The sequence below is a fragment of the Dendrobium catenatum genome, unplaced genomic scaffold (assembly GCF_001605985.2).
Source record: "Dendrobium catenatum unplaced genomic scaffold, ASM160598v2 fragScaff_scaffold_671, whole genome shotgun sequence".
In the NCBI taxonomy this organism is placed as follows: Eukaryota; Viridiplantae; Streptophyta; class Magnoliopsida; order Asparagales; family Orchidaceae; genus Dendrobium; species Dendrobium catenatum.
In genome coordinates this window covers 1,381,043-1,397,482 of record NW_021319133.1, presented here as the reverse complement: position 1 = coordinate 1,397,482, position 16,440 = coordinate 1,381,043, and the positions used below count along the sequence as shown (strand labels likewise).

Genomic DNA, 16,440 nt, shown 5'->3' with positions numbered 1-16,440 from the left:
ACAAATTCCAAAATCCCAAAAATATTTAAAATTGAAATAAACTATCAAACGCTTAAAGCAAAATACATCCACCCTCCACAACAGTCGAGGTGGACAAATTAAAAAAATTATTTCAGCTCACAAAGAGCCAAATGCCTAGTCGAAAATATCACTATGATCCATTCTCAAAAAAGTCTCCTGCCGATAAGGACGTGGTACGTGTCCTCTGACCGGCGGTTCGCTGCCAAATGACACCGCAGGATAAACGTTTATGATCCGGGACCCTCTGAACCGAGTGATTTTGCCGCCAAATGGCACCACGAAATACCGGTTATGGCCAGCGCCGATACGTTCCTTATTAACATCAAATCCTTGAGATATGAATCAATAGGATATGATCGATAGGGCACAAAGCCCTCTGTTAGCTAAGGTGGATTCAAATTTGTTCCCTTAGACAAACATTCACCCCAGGTCTACAAGGTCCCCTTGGACGAAGCAACCCATGGCTGCCGACAAGGATCCTTCTGTCAGGTTGGGTCGACTACCTCCTCTGACTAAGTAGACCAGGGACCATGATGGTCCGGGACGATGGAACCATGAGATCTTGATCGGGTCTATCATCCATTCCCCCACCATCCGCTTTAAGTGAAAGATGATGAAATTTCTGTTTTAAATATTAAATCTTTCCAAATTCCCAAACTTTCAAACCCTTCAAATTCCCAAATATCCAATCTTTTTAATTTCAAACCCATTGCTGCTACAATATGCCAGATAACACGTATCTTTACGTATCTGATTGACGACTAGCCTTAATCGAAAGTTCTCTCTCGTTATCGGGAGAGTTAATTAACTATAGGGGCTTGCGCCTATAGGAAACCATAACTCAGATCATAAAGTCCTCAAAAAATGAGGGCGAAATCTCTGGGTAGTGTCTTATCTACAAACCCATCTGCCTTTCAAAATTTACCTCGGAACTTATTCAGTTAAAACTCCCTCGCCGAAAGAAAAGAGCGAGCGGAGGCCGGGGACGAATTTTCGGAGCCCACAATCTCTCTAAATCTGAAATCAAAATCAGATTTAATGGCCTAATCATATTTATTGCTTGGGTCCACATACATTGTATGTGGACAACTTCTCCTCCCTTCCTTTATGGCCGGCCCCTTCTTCCCCTCTTGCTTAATTATTTCCTTCCTCCTCTCTTATTTGAATTTCAAAATTCAAATCCCTAACTTTAACTCTGAAATAAATCTATATTTATTTCTTTTAATCCTTCCCTCCATCACAAGCTACATAATCTGAGACTAAACTCAATTTTCCTTTTGGAAGGCTTTCCCGCAACACTACTCTTCCTAGACCGTGACCTAGAGAGGAGTTAACTGACTTCACAACGCTGTTGTCCAGCTTCTGTTCGTCCATGAATTGCTGTCCAGAAACTACAGCAAATTTCCTTGCTGTCCCACAGTCCAGATTTCCTGTTTTACTGTCCAGAACCTCCAGGATCCCATGATCAAGTCCACGTGCTGTCCACCACCTGTCAAACAGCTGTCCCTGATGTTGAAGTTGCTGTCCAGAAGTTGCAACTAGCTGTCCGAAGAATCCTGCCCAAGGGAGTTCGTTGTCTACTCTCCAGAGCTCCTCATGATTGCTATCCTAATGCTGATAAAAGTTGTGCTGCTGTCCACCCCTTCTCAAGGCCCTAAACTACTACACCTGAGCTTCGCATCCTCTTCTTCTTTGGGTAAACTCATCCATCGATTCTTTTACTCTCCTAGTTGCTTTTCAATTGTGAATATAATTAAATCATAAAGACTTGTGCCAATCTCTCCGCTAAAGCTTAGTAAGTTAGAGAGTTTAGTGAGGGATTCTTTCTAAGGGACTTATTGTTAACATTGAGATTTATTGTTGAAAATCAATCATGTATGCAACGTTAGATTAAACTGACTGTTTTATGATCTTAACTCCAATGCATGTGATTTAGGCTAATGTCTTACCGCTCTGTGTTTTATTTTGTCGCTTATAATCAATATAAATATATAATTATTGTGGTTTTTAAAATTAAGCGTGCAAATTTTTTAATCTAAATCATCCTTGCATGTATGTTTCACATCAGTGTGTCAATGCTATTGGTGAAGATGAGCAATGAAGTTAGCGGGCTTTAATATAGTTGGGCTCTAATAGTTAGGAGACTTTAGTGGGATGACAACGATCAAAGTATTATATTTGAGCAATGGTGAACAGGATAGTGTACTCAGGCGGCAATTGTCAGAATTTTGTAGTAGGACGACATTAGTTGAAGGAGCATAGTTAAGTGATGGTGTTTGGAGGATCAGACAATGATATTCGGAAGATTGTAGTTGTGCAGCGAGGGTTGGAGTACAATAGTTGGATAACGGTGGTCAGTGGATTTCCTTGGAGTACGTGATATTTGGAGATCGTTTGGTTCTCTAATTAATGTTTCAAAACTTTCAATTAGGCTTCAAGTAGGTGATTTGGGCTTATTTGGAGTAGGATTGGATTTTTTTGTGTCATTGGGTTTGAATCGTTGAGATGTTCAGTTTGAATTAGGGGTGTCAATTTCGGGTCACGGTTCGGGTTCGCGTCAAACCCGAAACTGACCCGACACTATTCAGGTCAACCCGAACCCGACGCATTTTTGAAAACGGGTCAGTTTTCCTGACCCGAACCAGACTCGCTTGGGGTCCTGGTCAACCCGACACGACCCGAATGACTTGTTTCCAACAAAAAATTGCTAGTTTTCGGGTCAAAAATGGGTCTATCTACTCTTTTTCGGGTAAAAAACGGGCCAATCTCGAGTTGCCGGGTCAAAATCGGGTTTATGTGTCTCTCCTCTTTTTCGGGTAAAAAACGGGTCAATCTCGGGTTGCCGGGTCAAAATCGGGTTTTCGGGTCAAAATCAGGTCAATTTCGGATCAAAGGGTTAAACCGAACCCGACTCGATTTTTGAAACGGGTCAAAATGTTGAACCCGAATCCGACCCGTTTCAGGTTCGGGTTGACCCTAACCCAAAATTTTTGGGTCGGGTTTGAGTCGGATTTTCGGGTCGTGTCAAATATTGACACCCCTAATTTGAATGAAAGTTTGTTGAAATCGAAGTTCAGATGATCCAGTTATGTGACTCTCATTTTATTTTTCCAATGATATGTTGACATTACTAGTTTTATGTAATTTTTTAATAATATTTGAACCATAGTGCTCCCATAGGTAATGCCACTAAACCAATTGGTTGGTTGTTTCATGTAAGTGAGGCAAGGAGTCTGGCTTATAATGTCCGATTCGTAAGAAGTTTTGTCATGCAACATCATGTAGCTCTTTGCCTCGTAAAAAAAAATAAATAAAAGAACACTTTGAACTAAGGCCATCTCCATCCGAAAAACTCAATTTTCACTCCAAAATACAATAATACTCCAAAATACAGTAATTCGTCTCCAACTGAACTTCATTTTCTAATATAAAAAAAGAATATTATGTTTATATTCTTTCTCATACTTTATTTAACCTAATTTTCGCATTTAAAAAAAATAGCGTGTGAACAGTGCGACGCTGGCATCACACTGTTCATTGGCGTTGCACTATTCTTTTTTTTTTTGAAAAGAGGCGTTGCACTATTCAACCTCACGTGAATGACGTTTTTTTTTTTTTTTTTTAAAAACCATTTTTTTGACAAACGACTGGAGCAAATGACGGATGCCAAACGAGTGTTAGACGTTCGGTTGAAGATGATCTAAAGACCCATTTGTTTGCTTATAGATATAAAACACATTTTTAAAAGCAATCAAATTTGCCAGATTTCATCATTAGGTTGAATTTTAACGCAAACTAACCTGGGTTTGAACATGTACATGATTGTTCTATTTGGTGTCTTCATTGCTGAAATAAGCAAAAAATTAAAATGATAGATGACATATTTAAAAGATTAAAGATTTAGAATTTGTAGGATAAAATCTGATTATATGAAATAGAATATTTTGAGATGTTATATTAAAGTGCATAGCATTAGGTAAAGTAACTAAGTGACGAATTATCATAAATCTACCATACCTTATTGGACCGGAATATAGCTTCTTGATTTAAAATTAGGTTGTTAAAATAGAGAATACTTCAATAGTGTTATGAGATAAGAAAATATTGTAGAACTAAAAGATAAATTTAATTAAACTGGATTGGTAGACATCACATAAACCTGATTATTGGGTGGTCTAATGATTTCGTTTTCACACAAAAAAACAAGCGAAAAATAAAATTATCATTCTTTTATCTTGTTTCTGTCTAGAAGTGGTGAAACAAACCCTAATTGCAATACTTAGAGAATCTCTAATAGATTGACCCAACAGGTCTTCTTTCTTGATGGTGAATATATTCTAGAGACTGCTCTTTATTACATAACCTGGCTAAACCCAAGGAAGCGACGCAGGGCTGCAAAAGTTACCCTCATTGCTGGGACCATCCTTTCAGTTATTGCCTTATCCAGAATCATTTACTTCACATACTATTCTGTAAGTTCTTTTTTTGGCCTTTGCATATATTCAATTTCTTATCCCTCAGCATGATTGCCCTTAATTCTTTTATTGTCTTGGAGCTAATTTTCTTGTATGGCTGTAGGTTACTAAAGTCTAGGGCTCCATATTGAATCTCGTTTTCTGTTGATATAAAGGGAAGTCTTACCCTGGAGTAGCTGTTCAGTGAGATCAAGATCACTAACATTGCTGACTTAGGCTTTGTTTGGGACAGCTTTCGTAATGCTTTTTAAAACGGCTTTCTAGTACAAAAAATTCAAATTCAAGAAATTTTTGTACTATGAAGCCGTTTTAAAAAGCAAGAAGAAAATCGTCCCAAACGAAACCTTAGTTACAAGTTTCTGAACAAGTCATAGGTCTACAAACTAAGGATTGATGCAGCAAGTAAAGTCTTCAGCTGGAATTTGTTTTATGTGAGATGAAGAACATGATCAATGCTGGATGTAAGTTATATGTTTTCATTAGTTTATTCTTGTTTGTTGCAAATTTATTTTTATGACAGCGTAGGTTCAGACTTTGGTAATCAAATTGTTTAGAGAGGGAAGATTGGTTTGTTAGCTCTGCAATTTCAACGGCTGTGGTTTTGCATGTAAACATTGTTTTTGTCAGGTCCCAAATTCTGAATGAGAAAAATAAAAGATTGTTTTAGATAGTCTACAACTAGTATAACATTTGTCGAATAGTCGTGAAATGAATATTTTAATACGTGGTGTTATTGGCTGAAATTTTTTTACATACATCAACTACTACTGAAAAAAGTAGATAGATGTGTGTGGTTTATACAACCTTACATGGTTTTAGATGTAAGAACTTATTATTTTCTTTTTTCAATATTGAAGTAGCATTGGAGTAATGGATTGCTGGTGGATGTACCAATATTTGATACACTATTATAATTTGGCTGTCAAAACAAGTTGATTTTTGTATTTGGTCGTGCTTCTCTCTCTCTCTCTCTAAATGTGTAGACATTTTTTTCTTTTAAGAAACTTGCTTCACTATGTATTTATTACTTTATCAACTCAATTTTGGCTTCATTAGTAAAAATAAGACCCAGCAAGAAACATTTAAACTTAATTACTTAAGCAGCTGTTTGTGGTGATTTTTTAATTTTAAATTTATTTTATTTGTGTTCAATTTGGAATTAAATATTTTTGCATCTTTTATATATTTTTTGAATATTAAATAAATTAGCTTGTATGATGATAATGACAATCATCAACAGAGTAGCAATTGATCGCAGGAGCTGTTGGGCAATGGCTATCAACATAACAAAAATCTTCATGCAAACATCATTTTTTTGCGTTGCTGGGTAAATTTCATGGTACTTCATGGCATGAAGATGTTCCTAGGGCTATTAAAATCGGGTCATAGGTCAGGTTCGGGTCCAACCCAAAATTCCCGACACTATTCAACCCGACCCGATTCGGATATACTTTATTAATTTTTTTATTTAATTCAATTTATTTAAATCTAAATCAAATTAAGATAATATTTACTTTAATTAATTTAAAATAAATCAAGATTAATTTAATTTGGGCAATAATGTTTATATTTTTTTAAAATATCATTTACTTATTTCATAAAAAATCATTAAAACCCTCCTAAAGTAATTAAAAAGGGTCAAACCGCGTTGATTTTGAGTTTCCCGATCAACCCGAACCCGACCCAATTTTACAAACGAGTCGAAATTTCTAACCCAAATCCGACCCAATTTGGATTGACCCGTCGGGTCAAATATTGACACCCCTAAATATTCCTAGTAGCCGTACATCAAGTGTCAGCCTTGATCTCAAAATATTATTCTACATGACCATCTTCATATGAGAACACTAGAACAATCCTCACAATAGATTTATTGAAGATCTAATATTTATTGTAGACAAGTGAATTTGTATAGATTATTGAGATATATAGATTTCTACATCTTCCATCCAAAATTTGTGTTGATTTGCTCATTAAATAGCAGAAGGAACATATTTACTGAATAACCAATTCATCCAATTATAAGTAAAATAGTTTGGCTTCATACAATACAACACCATTACAGGTAGATTCATATTTCATATAGAATACCAATACACCAATAACAGTTGATATTAAAATGTATTTATTTACAATGTCAACCATAGAAACTTCCAGAGGCACAAAAATTTCCTGGAATTTTGGAATGAAATCTGCTGCAAACATTTGACAAAAGTCTGATAAAATCAAGTATTATCAGTAGCTAGGACATAGCTAAGGTGCTTTGAGGGCAATTTGGAAGCATTATACACCAGTGATTGGTCACACTTACAAGCAAAACATGGATTGAAACTAACAAGCGTTACATGTAACTCAGCTGCCAGAATTAATTTACAGATAAGGCTTCAATTGCTACTCAAATAAAAATAAAAGATTGGAAAAAGCTACCATTACAAAAGAAAGAAAGAAAAAAAAAAGTATCACAACATCAATGTCTGTTTGCGCCAAAAATAAATAGGCTGTTCCTTGTTAAAAAAAAACCTGGAACAAGCTCCATTGCCAGCTATGGCTATTAGTTGCTGCTATCACCTGCAACTGAAGCTTTTAACCAATCAAATTGTGTATATACGAACATAATGAATCCAAAACCAAACAACTGAGGTCAGCTGAATCAAGTTACGCGTGAACGCCGTTGCCATTCGCATAATATGTTCCATTTGGCAGGCGCTTCGGTACATGTCCATTCTCATTTGGCAGGCGCTTCGGTACATGTCCATTCACATAGATCATTTGTGCAGGAAAAATTGGTCTTGTAACCTGCTTTGTTGGCTGCAAATTGTCGCCGCCATGAGATTTCAGGATCGCATCCAGTTGCCCGCAAGAAGCAGCTATTAAACCTGAAGTATGATAATGGAAGAAAATGCCATAAAATGAGTGATTGTAATGAATTCGAGATGAAAAATGCAAGCGCCAAGCTGCATTGGAGAAAAACTATTTTACAATTTCATGATTTTATGGTAATGTGGACTTGATCAAGAAGAAGCTGAAGCTAACTGGAAGATCAGTGTAGCACAAAACACTGACTTCTTTCTTATGTTAGGTGTTAGTAAACTTTTTTTTTTTGGGAAAAAGTGTTAGTAAACTTAAGTAAATATTTATTTTAAGCATTGATTCCAAGGACCCTCTGAAGCAAAAGATGATTTCCTGCAGAACTAAACAATCTTGCTATTGCTATCATGCTTCAACAGTATGTTAGGCTGGTTCAAGCTGAACCGGCCCTGCAAGGGCCAGGGCCCTTTCTTTGTTATAGGCGACGGACCAAACAGCCCCCTTTGGGGGTTTGCCGCCCAAGCCTAGTGGGCCCACTAGGAAAGTCAATGGGGAAAGTAGTGGGTGGGAGGAGGAAAAACTTGAATTTGGTATTTGAAACTAGGGAAGTATTTTTTTTTACACTAATTTTGAGATAAAATTTAAAAAATTAGGGAAGTATTTTTTTTCTTGAAAAAAAAAGGGAAGTCTGTATTAATATGAAGAGTTGTTTAGGGTTAGGGTTAGACTTGATTATTGTGTTCTCTTGGAGTTTATTTTTGGTATCTTGGGCTCCAGAGATTGGGAGAGAACAATCCTCCTCTCGAATTGAGGATCAATTTTATCTTTGCTTTGTTTCCTTTTGTTGATTTGATTTTTACAATAAAATCTATTATTTTTTATTGTTTTCATTGGAATTGTTGAGTTTTTTCCTATGTTTTTATCAATCTTGTTAGGGTTTACTTGAAATATTCAAGTATTTCCTATTAAATTGGTATTAGAGCAAATCTTGGGACCGTTGGTGACATCAGTTCACATTATCCACTTAGACCTGTCAATTTCGGGTTACGGGTCGAACCCGACCCGACCCGTAACTGGCAACATTGCCTCACTAGCTAATTAAGACAAAATTCTGGATGTGTAAGTGTTCAACGGCATGCTACCATAAAAAAGCCACATAAAAGAAATGAACCAAGTGCAATGTGAAATGTTCTTGCCAAGTTTACATTATCAAATCATCATATAGATATATTAAGCAGTGAATTCCACCAAGTAAATGCAATCATCTCTTAAATATCAAGAGCCTAAAGACACAAATTTAGTAGTGTGCATCTCCTTACAAAATTAGAATGAAAAGTTCATTTTTAATCCTTCAACAGGCAAGGTGAGATTAAATCAGACTGGTTTAAATAATCAAATTGCACTTTTTTAAGGCTATGAAGGGTGATACAAGAAATGAAGTCCTATGAACTCCCTCAAGAAAGGATGAAAGAAGCATAACACTTCATTCAATGTTCAAGATCAATTGAAAGTCATACCTACGAAAACAGCAGAGGGTTTTCCAGGTCTAGACTTGAACTCTGGATGGAACTGGACACCAACATAATAAGGATGTGTAGGCAGCTCAACAATCTGTAATGATAACAATGTAGAGCCTCTAAAAACAAAGCTCTGAAAATATATTTGGAATTTAATGACATAAAAAGGAGTTTGAATGATCCATACCTCCATACGTTTACCACTTTCATCCTTCCCAACAAAAGCAAGTCCAGACCTTTCAAGTTTCATAACCAAATCAGGATTTACCTGCAATTAAAAACAATGTTTTACATGATCAAACAAAAGGATGCCATACAAAATATATAAAATGGGACAATTTAATACATAACACTCAAAATTTTGATGATTTACAAAAAATAAGAAAATCCCCCTACCTCCATTCATCAAATTCCCACTTGAATATTGAATTTCACAAACCCCAATATACTTTTGGCTTTCATCAAAATTTCAATGATTTAGTTGCAGCACACACAAATACAAGATTTTAGCAGTTTATAGCCAATTTAGATGCTAATTTGTTAATATGCATGATTTTAATGGCATGCATGTAATTCTCCCATAAAAATAATGTAAATTTGCTACTACAATTGCACTGTCCTTGAAATTTGCTTCCTGTTGATCCAGAAGCAGCTAAAGTTGGATCCGCATACCAGGTTCTCAACTAGCCACTTAATATTTCCTTCAGCTCTCAGTTTTAAAATTTGAGCCTTTTAGACTTCATTAAAAGATCTAAATATGCTATAAACAGGACGGCTCAACAACCCTAGCACTGATGTTCCATTCAGTTTCTTTTAAGGTATAAATGATAGAGCATGTAGAAACCACTCTTCATTTCTTAACAGAATTTTCATTACTCTAGCCTGCAACTTTGGTTCTTCGTGATCTCCTCCCAAATAATCGCACAACATCAAGTCATGAATCTGACTGTTAAAAGCACAAAATATGCATGCATAGACTGCTTATCCATACAAGTCACACAATCTGAATGGCTCTTATTTATTGTAGGAAAGCTCAATATTAATTGAGAACCCAGGTAGCGCATGCAGGTGTTAATGCTGTGCATAACTAGTCTGACAGCCTATCTATAACGAGATACAATGTGAATAGTCTTCAACAAGGAAAATTATTCTGTGCGGATTCCGAACGTAGAGGATCGTCCGGATGCTGCGTATGAACTAAGTATGGATTGCATATTTACTGCGTATTTGTAGATATACAGCAAATACTTAGCCAATCATTAGTTGTGAGTATTAACTGAGTATTTAGTGAGTATTTTCTGCATATCTACAAATAAGCAGTAAATACGTAGTCCATAAGCAGTCCATACTCAATTCATACATAGTCCATACGCATCATCTAGATGATCCTCTACATTCGGAGTCCACACAGAATAATCTCCCCTTCTACAATCTAGCTTCACGTACAGAGTCATCAAATACACTTTAATACGATGATATATAATGGAAACATCCCTGTTCAGAGAATACTATTATGAGACTTACCTCATATCTATGCCTGTGCCTTTCATCCACATATGCCACATTTCTATACCTGTTAAAAAAAATTTTAAAACAATAAATCAGGTCTCATGAAATAATCAAGTAAAATCATTCACAGGATAAATCACAAATAACGTAATGTCCTCACAGCTTAGCAGATTTGCAATCTTTAACCTGGAAGTAAGTTCTCCTAGATCCAAGTCTCATTGTTCCTCCCATATGTGTTTTGGAACCCTAAGAAAGAAAGTCATAAGCCAAAGAACAAAAAGACAGTTTTCTCAGTAGTTAGAAACGGGAAAGGGGAATGGGAAGGAAATGAGGAATAAGTTCCACCTCTGGCATAAATATCACACAAGGGTTCTTAGTGTTAGGATCAAATTCCGTGCTATTAGCATCTTGTAAATTTAAGACATTCCGAGCAAATTCAATCACTGCAATTTGCATGCCAAGACAAATGCCAAGATAGGGTTTATTCTTCTCTCGAGCATATTTTGCTGCAAGAATTTTCCCTTGGACGCCTCTATCACCAAAACCTCCAGGAACTAGTATACCATCTGCACCCTGCATAATAAATTTATCAATTTATGAGATTAGAAAGACAACAAGGATGCCAAAAGAATTAATTATTCTGTACGGACGCCGAACGCCGTCTAGAGACCAACCAGAATGCGTCACGTCACCCCTACACTCGGTACCGCGGCTTGGTACCGCTAACGTGACACATTCTGGTTAGTCTCCGAACGGCATTTTGCATCCGGTCTCTGCACATAATAAGAAATCAACATAATTAAGAGGTTAAATAAGTAAAAGAAAGTTACCTTCAGTAAATTCCATGCTGCATCATGAACAAGAGGTTCCTGAACAAGGTTGTCAGGGAACTTTATCCTTCGGATATGAATAAAAAGGAGAAACTCAAACAAGAAGAGATAAATCAATTAGCAAACCTCTTGGGCAGTGTTATCTTCAAGGTCTGTGGAAGTAACCCAGTCAACAATGAGTTTCTTTCCACAGTAAACAGCAGCATGAAGGAGGGCCTGAAATTTGTTCATGTGAGTCAGTTATTAACACCTTTGCTAAAATTTATAAGAATTCATGTGGGTGCCATATAATTAAACCTTTAGGGCATGAAAGTGCTTAGTTTTACACTGGGAAATTTCAAATATACATAAATTTAGATAAACAAGACTAGCAGTAAAGAGTATACCTTTAATACAGAGAGGTACGAGTCAGAAAGACCAGTATATTTTCCAACCATGGCAATCCTAACCTGAAATTATTGGCCAGTTCCAGTTCTAGTAATAATATGAAAAGTTGTGAAGCACAAAAGGTTGCTTTAGTATATAATGATAGGTTAAAACCTACAGGATCACGTAAACTGTCGCTGACTTTAACCATGGAAGTCCATTCCTTCAGCATGGGCTCCCTCATATTGCTGTATATATATAAAAACAAATTTAGAATCCATACTTTTATAAACTACCACCATAGATTGCTATTAAGAATTTGGGATCATTAGATAAAAAACAGACCTTTGGAGGTTCAGAGCTCTCAAGATAGCATTATGGGCCTTCTGATCCTATAAAAACACAAAATTTCATGTAGAACTTAAATAAGATTTGCGATGACCAGTAAGATACCCAGCCAGATAAAAAGTAAAGAAAATTTCCAAATAAAATTTTGAGAGATATAGCCTACCCTTAGAAGTAAGGGTATATGCCAAATGTTTGGAACATCATAAAGAGTCACAATATTCGCAATCTGCAAAATCATTAGCAAAAAAATCAATATCAAATAAAATTTTTTCATGTTCTTTCTGGAATCATATAATGAGAAGCATCAGGAGTTTGGTTGCAATACCGGAACATGACAAAATTGTGAAAGCTTTTCTTTCACATTTTCATCCAAAGGCTGCCAAAAAACAAATACAACAAATTAGTAAAGAAGTACTGACACTTCAGGTAGCAAATGGAGCTAAAAAAGAAGACCAAAAGGAAAAAAAAAGAGACCGATGCACTCCGGCAAGCAAGAATATTTGGAGTCAATCCAAGTCCTCTTAGTCCCCGAACGCTATGTTGTGTTGGTTTAGTTTTCTGCAATTAAGAATGAAAATCAAGCAATCGGAATGAGGTAGACCTAAAAAGATTAGAAAATATTAGAAATGATCTTTCTTTATTAAATTTAAATGAGAATTTGACTTTTAACAGGACACAATGGCGAAAAAGGATTCATGTAGCCGACCCCACGTAGTGGGACAAAGGCTTCATGATGTTGTTGTTGTTGTATCAAACAATCGGGTGTAAAACACAAGTGTTACATCCCACAAGAAGGATCAACTATCAACTCTACTGAAATAAAAGAAAAAGTACACTACCATGAAAGAAAATACTAAGAAGCAGGAACAAATGGAAAAGATGTTCACCTGCTCACCAACTACATTTAGAACTGGCACAAGACTAACATGTATAAGGCAGAAGTTACCGGGACCTGAGGCAAGCCATATTAAAAGAAAGTATCAGAGTGAATGAAGAGCAAGAAACCAAAAGTCTAGAATAGGACTATCAGCAATTCTCCTAAATGTCCTCACCTACGCGATAAGAAAACTGGCCAAGAGCTTCAATAAATGGCATGGATTCAATATCTCCTGCATCGAGAATTCCATCTTTGTTATGGCACAAGCAAGCAAATTTATAAAGCAGAAGACTTAATAGTTAAACAGAAGGCCAGTGTCTTGTCTTTTTATACATCTCGTTTAAACCACATAACAATCACTGTTGAAACTTTTCATCACCTATGGTTCCACCAAGTTCTATAACACAGACATCAGCAGGCCCTTCTTTTCCATCAACAGGAACAATGGCTACCCGTTCAATCCACTCTTGTATGGCGTCCGTAATGTGTGGAACAACCTAAGAGTGACACTTTCAATACCAAAATAGAAACTACTCGAAGAAGATTCATCAATGGTGCTATATGGAGAACAGTAACACACCTGAACAGTTTTCCCCAAATAATCGCCCCTTCTCTCTTTATCAATGACATACTATCCTCAACAAAAGGTAAAAAAAAGGGAAAGAAGATAAACAACTAAATAAGAATATGAAAGCAAAATAATTTAAATAAAAGTTTGCTGACTAATAACTTTGTTAAAAGTACTATCAATGATGCGTTCCTTATGAATTTAAAACATGAAAACCTATACCTGGTAAATCTTTCCTGTGGTAATGTTATTGTCACGGGTTAGTTTGATGTCAAGGAATCTTTCATAGTTACCGAGATCCAAATCCACCTTTCAAAAACAAAAACGCACATATCAGAAAGGTATAACAAGCAACAAAAGAGACTTTTCCAACTTGTTGGGAAAATTTGGATGAGAACACAGCAGGTGAAGTTTCTTTGGAGAGATTATTCTGTGCGGACACCGGACGGGAGAACAGTCTGGTACCGTTTGGTACTGAGCGTCGGCACCATGCTCGGTACCGAGCGTCGGTACACTTTTGAGGTGACGTGGAGTATTTTTGTTGGTCTCTGGACGACGTCCGGACTCCGCACAGAATAAAAATTAGTTTCTTTGAGCCACAAGCCCATGCAAAAACTAAAAGTCAATAAAGTGAATCTCCCAGCAAGATTCAGGAAAGTTGTACGCATGGTATCTCAAAAAAAACCAGACCCCATGGGCAATATCATAAGGAAAATATTGCATATCAAAGTGAAAATGAGTAAAAGAAGAAGGAAAGTGAGGAAGAATCAAAATTTTCAGAGCAGCAAAAGAGTATAAAATAATCGATAAAGGTTCTCTAAATAGTTCCTTACCTCCCCACCATCATCTAAAACAAAAACTTCTCCATGCTCAAACGGGGACATCGTTCCGGCATCAGTATTGAGGTAAGGATCTGTGCATAATCATTTAACACTGTCAGCACTTAACAATTTCTCTTCATTTGAATCAAATTAATGAATAAATCATCACTGTCACTCTAGCGTCAACATACTCAGGCTTGGTTTGTGACTACTTTCTTGCTGCTTCTTAAAGCAGCTTTTTAACTGCTTTAAAAAGCAGCAAGAAAGCCGTCCCAAACGAAGCCTTAGTCTAAATGACAATTCAGGACTGAATCCATCTTTTTATTGTTTTTTTTTTCAATTAAATGCCCATAAGCCTTGATCAAGCCAACTTTAAACTATTATTTACGTATGAAACACCATGAAAGTATATTTATTTTAGCCTTGAATGGAAGAAACGGTTTGTAGATAATATGAATTAACAAAAGCAGATTCTAAGTCGTGCCAGAACTGGGTTGGCCATAATTTCTGCTCGACACCTGCACAAGGAGCCCAGCCATGGCGGGCCCTGCACCTACCATTATTCAAGGCATTCACATGCCATCCTGCTATAATGAAAAGATTGAGAGAGAGATGAAAGAATAGGACCTGCAATCTCCTTTATGCAGCTTTCTGTCCTCTACAATTCCAAACGTCTCATAAAAGCAAACTAAAAAATATCTAATCTTCTAATTTGAAAAAAAAATCCAAACCCACCACCCAGGCAAAGAAGGGAAATCACTTGACCATGGCGCCTCGTGTAAGCAAATCGAACGAGGAAGAAAATCATATAATTACAGTAAACTTTCCGCAGTCTTTGTTTGAAAAAAAGGGAAAAGAAAAAGAAAAATTGTTCGTGATACACGTCTATTCCTAAGATCAAACGCCGCGAAGAAAAACACAACAAAAAGGCAAAAAAGATCTAATCTGTCCTTTCAAAAATTTAAACTCGGCTTCCTGTTTCACAGGAAAGATCCATCAAATTGCCCATCAAACGACTAGTCTTACAATAAAAATCCCTTAAATCGCCCTAAAACGATCAAAAGAAAAAAATCACAACGCCAAAGAAGATTGCCGGATTAGATCTCCAAAGGAAGTAGTCGGCTACATACCAATCTTGATAGAGGTAACACGGAGACCGCAGGCCTTGAGCACCACCCCAATGCTGCTCGCTGTCACCCCCTTCCCCAACCCGCTCACCACTCCCCCTGTCACCAACACGTACTTCATCTCTCACACCCTCCTCTCTGCTCCCCCTCCCACTGCGTTCCACTCAAAACCCCTCCTTTAGCCCAAATCAAGGCAAGCGGGCCACAAATGGAGTCGACTAGAGAGAGAGAGCGAGAGAGAGAGGGAAGAAGTATGAGTATGTTATAGAAGAGAATCGAAAACAGCGAGAAGCAGCGCGGAGCAACGGAGCGCCGAAGAGCGTAATAGGAAACTGGAGCGAGTGATTTTCGAGGACGGAGATGGCAATTAAATACGCCATGCCCTATTTCGAGCGCTTCTACCTTTCTTGTCTCTTTCCTTAGTCCCCCACCCTCTCTCTCTCTCTCTCTAGCAGTTTTTTTTTTAATTCTTTATAGTGATTTTATGTAAGAAATATTTGTAAAAATAGTATTTGTTTGTAATTTTATAATTTATTCAGTTTTGCTCGTTAATTCTTCGTTAGGCTTTTTTTGTAATATTTCTCTGAATATTATTTTGCTCTTTTTGTACGTGGAGGTGACAGGGCATGACTTGGATCCATGATGAACACTACTACTTAATGCAGCTTTGATGGGCGGGAAGTAAAATATAAAATTTGCCAAATTTTCGCAAATGAATGAATTAGTGGCAATCACGTCGGCACAATGGTGATGGGTGTAATTAGGGATTAATTATTCTGGGCTGAAAGTCGTTCGAAGATCAATCAGAATGCACCATGTCATTCCTATATTTGATACCGCAACTCGATATTGCTACCGTTGACGTGGCGCATTCCGGTTGATTTCCGGATGGCGTTCTGCATCCGATGGTCTCTGCACAGAATAATTTCTCGTGAGTAGGGGTTAGGTGAGCCGAGTTGACTCGAGCTTAACTCATTGGCTAGCTCATGAGTTGAATTGATTGAGTAACAAATTTGAATTCGAGTTTATAGTCGAGCTCGTATATTAAACAAGCTTAAGCTCAACCTGGCTCGACATCTTTAGCTTGTTAAGTTGTTAGATTAATTTAAAATATATTTAGACAATAATTTAAATTCGTATTATATAATATATTTTAACCTTTTAAATTAATTC

The 16,440-nt window shown here is 36.8% G+C and overlaps 2 protein-coding genes across 4 annotated transcripts in view; one reads left to right on the top strand and one right to left on the bottom strand.

Moving 5' to 3' along the window:
• The window catches only part of LOC110105666 (membrane-bound transcription factor site-2 protease homolog), a gene marked incomplete at its 5' end in the record, with an annotated part of 48,466 nt that extends 43,303 nt beyond the window's left edge, over positions 1-5,163 (top strand). For all 3 annotated transcript variants that reach the window (XM_028695756.1, XM_028695757.1, XM_028695755.1), the window contains 2 exon segments: positions 4,332-4,493; positions 4,600-5,163. In XM_028695756.1, coding sequence (XP_028551589.1) covers positions 4,332-4,493; positions 4,600-4,614 — 177 coding nt within the window.
• Positions 5,164-6,579: 1,416 nt separating this feature from the next.
• On the bottom strand, positions 6,580-15,702 carry LOC110105632 (CTP synthase 1-like). Its single transcript, XM_020835211.2, has 21 exons — positions 15,271-15,702; positions 14,153-14,232; positions 13,542-13,628; positions 13,332-13,382; positions 13,131-13,248; positions 12,927-12,983; positions 12,762-12,826; positions 12,349-12,432; positions 12,200-12,250; positions 12,038-12,100; positions 11,872-11,918; positions 11,705-11,774; positions 11,547-11,609; positions 11,287-11,376; positions 11,161-11,199; positions 10,676-10,903; positions 10,491-10,576; positions 10,346-10,394; positions 9,009-9,089; positions 8,822-8,915; positions 6,580-7,372 (listed from the first exon to the last, which is right to left on the bottom strand). Exons 1-21 carry the CDS (start codon positions 15,386-15,388, stop codon positions 7,152-7,154), a joined length of 1,842 nt encoding a protein of 613 aa, XP_020690870.1. The 5' UTR covers positions 15,389-15,702; the 3' UTR covers positions 6,580-7,151.
• Positions 15,703-16,440: the final 738 nt, after the last annotated feature.

Bases quoted from the DNA above. Each gene is read 5' to 3' on its own strand.
- LOC110105632 (XM_020835211.2), bottom strand. From the start codon at position 15,388: ATGAAGTACGTGTTGGTGACAGGGGGAGTGGTGAGCGGGTTGGGGAAG. The intron at 11,610-11,704 runs GTAGGTTTTAAC...CAATAATTTCAG, and splicing joins GCGACAGTTTACGTGATCCT to GTTAGGATTGCCATGGTTGG. The intron at 7,373-8,821 runs GTATGACTTTCA...ATCATACTTCAG, and splicing joins ACCCTCTGCTGTTTTCGTAG to GTTTAATAGCTGCTTCTTGC.